General features: G+C 53.4%; 3 protein-coding genes across 3 annotated transcripts; all 3 read right to left on the bottom strand.

The window, feature by feature from the left end:
* Nucleotides 1-847: 847 nt before the first annotated feature.
* URE1 (urease Ure) lies at nucleotides 848-3799 on the bottom strand (the record flags this gene model as incomplete). Its single annotated transcript, XM_026760596.1, has 7 exons — nucleotides 848-1108; nucleotides 1167-1226; nucleotides 1323-3005; nucleotides 3067-3444; nucleotides 3492-3518; nucleotides 3596-3682; nucleotides 3779-3799. The coding sequence occupies 7 exons, from the start codon at nucleotides 3797-3799 to the stop codon at nucleotides 848-850; spliced, it is 2517 nt and encodes an 838-aa protein (XP_026612940.1).
* Nucleotides 3800-4810: 1011 nt separating this feature from the next.
* On the bottom strand, nucleotides 4811-6224 carry CDV56_106843 (HMG-box domain-containing protein; the record flags this gene model as incomplete). The annotated part of the gene is made up of 4 exons (XM_026760462.1): nucleotides 4811-5254; nucleotides 5312-5698; nucleotides 5756-5856; nucleotides 6035-6224. The coding sequence occupies 4 exons, from the start codon at nucleotides 6222-6224 to the stop codon at nucleotides 4811-4813; spliced, it is 1122 nt and encodes a 373-aa protein (XP_026612939.1).
* Nucleotides 6225-8150: 1926 nt separating this feature from the next.
* On the bottom strand, nucleotides 8151-9311 carry MCR1 (cytochrome b5 reductase family protein; the record flags this gene model as incomplete). The annotated part of the gene is made up of 4 exons (XM_026760300.1): nucleotides 8151-8719; nucleotides 8773-8850; nucleotides 8913-9192; nucleotides 9267-9311. The coding sequence occupies 4 exons, from the start codon at nucleotides 9309-9311 to the stop codon at nucleotides 8151-8153; spliced, it is 972 nt and encodes a 323-aa protein (XP_026612938.1).
* Nucleotides 9312-9940: the final 629 nt, after the last annotated feature.

The raw sequence follows: 9940 nt of genomic DNA, 5'->3' as shown, positions 1-9940 counted from the left end.
TCCCCAAATCCACCCCAGAATCAGCAAAAGCGAAACGCAACGAGATCCGCCGCGCCTGGCACTTCCTTCACGCAGAGAGACCCCAGCACCCGGAGATAAACCTGGGTGCCCTCCCATCCTCCTGGCCCACCGCGGAAGAAGATGGATTCCACCTACCGCATGGGGAAAGCTCTGAAACCGAGGATGAAACACACAACCACAACCACAACCACAACCACAACCACAACCACAACCACAACCACAACCACAACCACAACCACAACCACAACCACAACCACAACCACAACCACAACCACAACCACAACCACAACCACAACCACGATAATGATGATCATAACGATAATGATATACCCGACAGCCAAGCAACCAATACCCTCTCCATCTCCTCGTCCGCATTGGCCTCGCAGGATCAAATCGTCGGGCCTCTCCAGCAGGACGGCTCCGGCGACCCTGACTCGGAGGGAGCGCCGGGACTACCCCGGACCTTGAACAGATCGAGCTCGTCTCGTGCGCGACGCGCGGCATATCTTGCTGCGCGGGCGGATAGCTACGACGCGTGGGCTTGCATGGGGCTTGTTTCGGCGGGGGATAATCACAGCACGGAGGAAGCTGAACTTTAGTCGTCTCCCTATGTGTTAGGTATCTAGACGATGTATGATAGTTACCTTACCAGTGTTGGTAGCTGATGAGAATCATGTGAACCATATACTGCGTGAATCATTATTCGTCCGTATCGGTATCGCTGATGCTAACAAAATGATGGTATATAAAAACGACAACAACCAAAAGCCAAGTCCAAGTTTGCACATTCCGAAAAAAAGGCCAGGGACAAGCAGACAGCCCAAGCCTAGTAAACGAAGTAACTCTGCGTCAAAGGCAACTCGCCCGCCGGCTCCGCCTCGCAGAGCACCCCGTCCGCCTCGACGCGGTAGCTCTCCGGATCAACCCGCATCTTGGGCATGGTGTCATTGAACTTCATGTCCTTCTTACCGACGTTGCGGCAGTTCCTGACGGCCTCGATACGTTTCTTGAGGCCGTAGGACTGGACGATGCCGTCGTCGATGGAGGCCTGGGAGACCCACATGATTGATGTGCTTGGGACGAAGGCCTGGACCTTGTTAGTAGACTGATTTGAAGGATTGAAGCGAAGAAGAGAGGGAGCTTACGCCGAACTGGCGACGCATGATGACCGGTTCGATGGTCGGGATGGAGCCGTTGGGGTCGCCCTGTACTCGTTAGTCAAACGATGGCAATAGGTCTACAGGGAAAAAAAAAAAAATAAAATAAAATAAAAAAATAAAAAAAACAGGGGAAAGACGTACCATCTGCGAGGCGACAATCATGCCGCTTTTCAGGATCTGGGCCGGCTTGGTGCCGAAGGTACTGGGGTACCAGATGACCAGGTCCGCGAGCTTGCCAACCTCGACGCTTCCGATCAGGTGCGACATACCCTGCGCGATGGCCGGGTTGATGGTGTACTTGCTGATGTACCTCTTGACGCGGAAGTTGTCCGCGCCGGTGCCCTCGTCCTCCTTGAGGGGCCCGCGCTGCGCCTTGTTCTTGTGCGCGGTGTTCCAAGTGCGCAGGATCACCTCGCCGCACCGGCCCATGGCCTGCGAGTCCGATGACATCATGCTGATGGCGCCGAGGTCATGGAGGACGTCCTCGGCAGCGATGGTTTCGGCGCGGATCCGGGACTCGGCGAAGGCGACGTCCTCGGGGATGTTCTTGGACAGATGGTGGCACACCATCAGCATGTCCAGGTGCTCGTCCAGGGTGTTCATGGTGAAGGGGCGCGTGGGGTTGGTGCTACTGGGCAGCACGTTGGGGTGTTCTACGACGGAGATGATATCGGGTGCATGGCCACCGCCGGCCCCCTCCGTGTGGTAGGTGTGGATGGTGCGGTTCTTGAACGATTTGACGGTCTGCTCCACGAAGCCGGATTCATTCAGCGTGTCGGTGTGGATCATGCATTGGACGTCGAATTTGTCGCACATGGCGAGACAGGTGTCGATCGCGGCGGGGGTGGACCCCCAGTCCTCGTGCAACTTCAAGCCGGCCGCTCCGGCACGGATCTGCTCCTCGATACTCTTGCCACCAGAGTCATTACCTTTGCCGGTGATCCCGACATTGATCGGGAGACTGTCGCACGCCTGGATCATCTGGCGCATGTGCGTTGGTCCGGGCGTGCAGGTCGTCGCGTTCGTACCGGTCGACGGACCAGTCCCTCCGCCCAAAAATGTGGTGACACCAGAAGCAAGCGCTTCGTCCACCTGCTGAGGGCAGATAAAGTGAATGTGGGTATCGAATCCGCCGGCCGTCACGATCTTGTTTTCTCCAGCAATGACATCAGTGGATGAGCCGACAATCATGTCCGGATGCACTCCGTCCATCATATCCGGGTTGCCAGCCTTGCCAATAGCAGAGATCAGCCCATTCTTGATACCAATGTCAGCCTTGTAGATTCCGCTCCAGTCGATGATCAGCGCATTCGTAATGACGGTGTCCAGACACTCGGCTTCGGACCTCTCCGAGGACTGGCCCATACCCTCGCGAAGAGTCTTGCCGCCACCGAAAGCGCACTCGTCTCCATAAACCGTACAATCTTTTTCCACCCGAACCCACAGGTTAGTCAGTCCCAATCTGACCAGGTCTCCGGTGGTGGGTCCAAACATCCGCGCATAAGCTTCTCGGTCCATCGTGAAAGGCGCGATGAGCGCATTGTCCGCTGTCGGTTCAGGTTCAGGGACATGAGCGAAAGCCTCGACCTCCAAGCGCTGCATGATCTCCTCGGCTCGACTGGTATCAACCTTTCCAGAGGCAATGAAGTTGCCACCCTTGATGATGCGATTGCCTGCAATCTCGACCAGCGTGACGGTCTTGGTGTCGCCGGGTTCGAACCGGACCGAAGTACCAGCGGGGATATCGAGCCGGTATCCGTACGCCCGCAGACGGTCAAAATGGAGCTGAGGGTTGGTCTCGATGAAGTGGTAGTGGGAGCCGACCTAATCGCGGTCAGTCAGAAATTCTTGTGCGCGCACGAGTCTGAGTGGCGCCTGAACGAACCTGGATTGGGCGATCGCCCTTGCTCATCACCTTCAGCCTGATGCGCTTGCGCCCATCGTTCAGAGTAATCCGTTCGTTCTTCACGGGCAGGACAGCACCTGGCATCTTCTCTGGGAGGTAGTCGTCCGGGTTCGGATCGGGGAACGCATCCGCCGGTGGAATGGGGAGGAAGCTGCCATACAACGCTTTCTCCAGATCGCCGTCATCGCTGCTGATGGGATGGTGGACCGTCACGAGGTAAGTGCCTGTGGGGAACGTTCCTTCGACCTGGAGCTCGACGAGAGTATGTACGACGGAGGGCAGGACATGGCGACGGCCGAGCATGGTTTTGCCGATGGACATGAGATCGGCCACCGAGTAGTGGCCATCGCGAATCAGCTGCTGCGTGTAAGCGCGATGGGATCCAGCTTGGGTTGGGGATATACCTCTTGCAGATTCGACGAAATGAGAGCCTGGACACGCGATTAGCTATGATACAGACTTTCCCAGGTGTATCGCGCAACGAGAATAGAGGGTACGTAATACATACCACCGCCTCCGCATGATTGAGTCGCACACCACGTGCAAGCCGACGCTGGGCGAGAAATCCCAACTGCGAGATGGCGAGCTTGTCCAGCTGTCAGTGCAACATTGTCAGTGCTGACTTCAGTTGCGGGTGTATGCCGTACGCAAGCGGATCCCTGTCATATATGGACTGAATGGCATAACATACCTCCTTGGGGATGAGGTGCATCGTAACAGTGCAGTAGTCAGTCGGGCGGGGGGAGAAGGAGCTGTCTTGGCCTGCGAATCACAATCGCCCCAGCCACGTGCAAGGCGATGAGGAAAGGGTATCACGATGGACTAGGGCAAAAGAATCGAACAATCTCTGAACCAAAATCTTGAGAAACAAAAACAGACAAAGAAGAGGGGCACTTGATTGAATTTAAAACATTTAGCCAGGTTCAGCCAGTCCAGCCCAGTCCAGACTTCAGACTTCAGACTCCAGAGAGTCAGCCAAAGGGACACAGGCGAAGGCCGGGAGAGGGAGAGTCCTGAGTGGGGATGGAGTACTTTATGGTGGCCGGAGAGATAAGGCTGCGATAAGGGCTGCTCGGCCTATGGCAGTTGGCCGTGATTTTGTTACTAACATGGAATTCTCCCTTGCCTCAGGACTCAGTGCTTGACACTACCTAGGTACCTGACGCTTGACGCTTGACGCATTGGATTTTATATTTACCGCTAATGATCAACAGATGAGAGTCTGACACTGCATGACTTTTTTAGCTTTCTCTCCTGGTTCTGCCAGCCTTGTTAAGGATTTGTGCTACTCCCTGACTAATGGAATTCCTTGACGGATTTTCTTTTACTAGAAGTCAGCATGCTCTGTGTCTCGACTGTAACTCCTTGCTTCTCTATCTAACTCATTCTCTTCATCCTCATTTTTCATCCTCATTCTTCACGTTCTCTTCTGATCCAGACTTGTGCACGATATGAGGATGGACTCGACGGGATCGGGCCTGAGACCTCCTCTACAAGCATTTACCCGGAATTAAACATCATGGAATGTCCTAGCTCAACCTCCCTTGCTGAATACAAACATTGTTGATTAACACAATCCAAAATGATTGTAGAGCACTTTTGGAAGAGACCACATCGGCAACACAGTATCAACCAGTAGATGCACAACAAAGCCAAACATATATCCATTCAAGGCACCGTATACCCGCACGACAGCTATGAACAATCAAGATCGGCTTCTAATTTACTCATCAGCGCCAACCTCGCTCTTGCGCTTCTTCTTGGAGCGCTTGGCGTCGGCGCCAGCAGCCTTGCGAGTCGAAGCGGGTTGCTCCTCCTCCTTGTCCTTTTCATTTCCCTTGCGCGCAGAGGTGCGCTTCTTCTTCTCGGGGGATTCATTCTTCTTAGATGGAGTCTTCACCTCGCTGCGGCGGCGCTTGTTGCTACGAGGCGGAGTGGGCTCCTTGACCGGCTCCGGAGAGGACTCTTCTGTCTCCTCTTCCTCGTCCGCTTCTTCCTCCTGCTCCTCCTCGGACTCGTCACCAGAGGCAGATGCGCCAGCAATGTCCTGCTGGAGCTGGCTGGCCGCCTTGGTGTTGTCATCCTCGGACCAGGGCAGACCAGCCTTGTAGGCCTTGACTTTTTCCTTGTAGACGGCCAGGTTATCGGCATAAAGCTTCTTCCAGACCTGTCGATATGTTAGCAAAAGCTCTGCAAAAAAATCATCCCGATAAAAATCACATACCTCCTTCTGCGCCTCGGGCATCTCAGCCCAGCGACGAGTGCCCTCGTCGGAGACATCCTTGGGCCTAGCGCTGGGGCCCAATTCCTGCGCAATGAGGGGGCGGTTATGTTGCATGTACAGGAAGTAGGGGGTCAGGGCACGCTTGGGGGCGTTCGGGTCAGGAGGAGCGCGCTTGCGCTTCTTCTTATCGCCAACCTCAGACTTGGCGCCAGGGCTGCTGGAGCGCGCACCCAGCAATCCATTCTCCAAGAGTGCGGCAGTGATGTTGTTGAAGTTGCCCAAGTCCAGCGTAGAGAGACTAGGGTTCAACACAGTGTTGGTATGGTTGATATAGGCGCGAGTCAGATCGGAGACAGCCGCCTGCAGATTAGACAAGCTGACAAGAACCTGAGATACATTAGTTGGGCTGTAGAGTTACAAGGATGGGTGAAGTCGTGAGGCGACAGCAATATGGTATGTGACTGTGAGCAGGTTTGGGTACGCGCCAAAGCCCGGGAGGACGAGGATAGGGGCGCCTGGCGGAGGGCCGGAAAGGCCGCACGAAGCTATTGTCGACCATGAATGAATAGGCCAAAGTAACAGAAAAGGAACGGCATAATGAGGATTAAGAGCAATGTCACAAGTAAGTTTTACCCTGCGCTCAGTGCATAGGTAATTTTACAGATAGGTAGGTAGGTTAAGGTAGATAGGGAGTGCGCGCAGGTGGGTTTGTGGTTTGTTTACTGACGCGTGGGCAAGTGCTGGGGTGGGCGGCCATGGTACGCTGCAACACCACCAGTTTTCGGGGGGCAAACTGCTGCAGCAGCAGCTTGAAACACAAAAGATAACTCACACTTTCACGGGTCCGGGTAAAGTCCTCAACATTGACAGTGACTTGGCCATCATGGGCCTTGGGATCGTCCTTGCGCGACATGATGAAAAGAAACAACAGACCAAAGACCTGAAGATATTGGGAGGGTAGGGTAGCTGTTGTTGCTGTTGTTGCTGTTGTGTTTGGGGGAAGAAGAGAAAGAGAGAAGGGAGATGGAGAGAAGAAAATAATTTTTCATTCCTGGCGGGGGTTCAGCGCGGTAGAGGGCGGGAGCACTGCGCCCTAAATAGTGGCCGTGGGCAGCGCTGGGCCCAGTGGTCGCTGCTTTAGGCTTAGGGGGAGACTCATCCCTCTTCAGCTTCAGCTTCAGCTTCAGTTCAGCAGTTCAGCTCCGTAGTGCTTGGTACTACTGGCAGTGCTTAGATGGGCCAGAGATGATGGGCTGTGGCCTTGGCCTACGCACAGAGTACTAGCCCCTAGTCTAGGGACAGCACCACGGCTACCTAAGATCCTAAGGTCCTCACCTTCGGGGTTGCCTTTCCCCCCTAAAACCCAGGCTCCCGACTTGAATGGCTTAAGCCCTTCTGCTACTTACTGACCGGGCTCCCGGGCGCCTAAATCCCAGCTATTGCAAGCCAGAGCTTCAGCCAAGCTAGGGCCTTCTTAAACATGGTGGCATGATGCTGTAACTAGACTAAAGTACTCCCTCCGTACCCCTGCAGGCTCCATGTTTCCCCCCCCGAACCCGCTGGCCTTCAAGATCATTTTCTCTTCCATGCAAAAGGTCGGTGACAGTGGTTCTCAACAACAATTTTGCAACCTCTTGCCTGCGTTACCCAACCGTCCAAGCTCATCTACTCTGCAATCCTCGGCTCCATTCCTCAGTCCCCTTTCCCACTCGGTTTCAGGTTTCGAATATCCATCCCACTAGGTATCCGTACTTAATATAGATAGATCCCACCATCAATCACAACATATGCCCTCCATTTGTGATACGTACATTTCTTCCATACTTGCTTCTTTCTTCTCTGCCGCACCCAGCCGCGCGTAAATGCAAGTTCCGACAGAAGACCAGCCCGATGACCCCATGCTTTGCACAACAGAGTACCTTCACTTCGGCGCTCCCCGGAACCCTCCCAGTCCCAACTCCAAGCGCTTAAAAAAAAAAAAAGGAACAAACAACAGCTTCGGCTCGTTCGAACTCGGAGCTCTTCTGAAGACCCCACCCCACTCCCTCACTAGTCACTACTCAGTACGTACTCACTCTTGCAGTTGCAGTTGTAGGCTTGCCTTGCGCCTACAGCTACTGACCGCTCCGTGGGGCCCATCATGTAGCCGGTAGCCTAGTCTACACTGGACATGACTGAAGAAGCGGGGTTGTTGTCTGCAAGCAGGATGTTCTCGTTGCACTCTTACTTTAGTGATGATACGATACGCATGGCAAATAGACTTCGTTTCGATAACAATTCAATAAATATTTGATCATGTCGTGATAGGCGGGTTATTGTCCAGGGTGTATTTGCTATGCCGGAGAGAATATATATATCCCACAGTGAAACCATGATCAGCCATTCTGGCTCGGGCTTCAACAGCATTCATCGCCCTGTTAGTTGCTGGGGAGTAATATTACCAGGCTGAGTGTAGTCATAGTGCGTGAGTTGTGATGGAATTGATGTCAGTGTCAGCTTAGTTACGATATCAGTAACCCCTTCCGTTGCTTGGTACCTACCTTGTCGTGCCTTTTACTTGCAGGATTGGAGTGACTAACTCGAGCTCTCATTGTGGAAGTTTAACTGCTTTCATCTATGCTATAGATGACACTGCTAGCGTTGCTTGCCGGTGCCCATGAACATCCATTCCATGGTTCTGGATGACAGGAATCTAGACTCAGACATGGTTCAGTGTATGATAAAAGTAGATGCATGATCTCGATACTCGAGCTCTAAATGTATGACCACCCCATGCGCTACAGGGTACTTCTAGTGACACAGTGGACTATTCCTTTTTACAAACGCTAAGCGCACCGGCTTAGAACTTGAAGACCTGGTCCTTGTTGTAACCCAACTCCGCAAGAATACCAGTCAGCTCACCCTGGTCCTTGGGGCTGACCTTGGGTCCGCTGATAGCCTTGTACATGCCGGGAGGTCCACACACGAAGATCTTGATGTTCTCCTCCTTGGGCTCGGGGAGGACGGTCTTCAGGAGCTCCTTGGTGATGTAGCCCTTGCCGCCGGTCCACTCCTTGGGAGGGTTGTCCAGCACGTAGAAGGCCCTGAAGCGGCGGGGGTAGGTGTTCTCCAGATCCTCGAACTCTCTCTTCAGGAGAATGTCCTCCTCACTGACGTTGCCGAAGACAAGGGTGACCTTGGTCTGGTCCTCGGGGTTCTTGAAGATATGGCGGACCAGCTGGTACATGGGCGTGATACCAGTGCCACCGGCGATCAGACAGATGTGCTTGTGCTTATTGGCCTCCCAGGGATACTTGGGGATGGGTCCCTTGAACTGCAGGCGTTGGTCGACGTTCATGTTGTGGAGGTGCTCTGACATGGGGCCTTTGGGGTAGACCTTGACGACGAGGTCGAGGTAGCCGGGTTGATCTGCAGAGATGGAGTCAATCACTGCCAGGTACATTCGAGAAGAGAGCGCGTACCTTCATCGCTCACGGGGGTGTAAGGACGGATTACCGGCTTCTCGGCGTCGTGGGGCTTGAACTTGGTCAACAGGGCAGCTAAACGGCGAAAAGTGAGCTATGAGACAACCCAACGTCTCCAGGAAAAAAGGTCTACCCACATGCGACCTGAAGACCAGAGACAGCATCCTTGTCAGGAAACTCAAAACGCAGTCTCTTGGTGTTGGGGCTGAGTTTCTCGATCTCAGCCAACTTGAGATCAACCCAACCCTGGTCACCACCGGTAAAAACCTTCGGGCGCTCTGCAGCGGGAACCTCCGCGCTGGCAGAGTTGTACCGGTACAATCCCACACCGAGACCAGCGAGACCGACGGAGATGTAGATCGGAGCGAGAGAAGCCTTGCCCTTGGAGGGTGCCTCCGTGGAGTATTTGCGGAAGCCCTGGGTGCGTCAGTCAGCCAATGTCCTTCCCTCCCTAAAAGGACACAAAACTGTTCGGAGCCATCTTTTTATACCTGCTTCAAGGGCTGAGCAAAGCGAAGAGATTGACGCGCAAACATTGTGAATAGAATTGACACAAACTGGTTGTCAATTGAAGAATAAGCCGAACCGGAAGAGAAACAAGAAATCGGTGGGGATGTTCAACCTTAGTAGATACCTAGTTCCTCGCGTTTCGGGTTCTCCCACTGTCCGACTTACTGGTCTCGCATGACGCAATACCCGTTCCTGACGATTACTAATTCGGTCGGGGGTTTTCGCTGAGAGCAATTGGATAGAGAGACAATGATGAATGTCATTGTATGTTGGGCTCAGTATTTTCTTCCATGAAGATGAAGATGCCATAGTTGTGGTTTTCACGGAGAGATGACCTCGGTGGACGCTATATACTGACCGTTCTCAAAGCATTGGCTGTTGTCATTTGCACTGGCAGTCTCACAACGTCTGATGGAAGTCCAGAGACATCCTGCACTTTAGCAACAGCAATATACTCAATTGCCGAGCCATTCCGCTTACCCAGCCTGTTACTACATACAGAGACAGCATCAGAAAGAGAAATCTACCGAGTACTACGCGGACTACCTCTCAGATAGAACTATGCTATTAAGAAAAGAAAAGAACCTCGGTAATTTTTTTGATAATAACTTGCAAGGGTCGCTGCAGAGGACTAAAGAGACATCAAAAACATCCG

Source organism: Aspergillus thermomutatus, assembly GCF_002237265.1.
Source record: "Aspergillus thermomutatus strain HMR AF 39 chromosome Unknown NODE_149, whole genome shotgun sequence".
Classification (NCBI taxonomy): domain Eukaryota; kingdom Fungi; phylum Ascomycota; class Eurotiomycetes; order Eurotiales; family Aspergillaceae; genus Aspergillus; species Aspergillus thermomutatus.
Note: the sequence above shows the minus strand (reverse complement) of the source record. Positions and strands in the feature narration are given on the sequence as shown.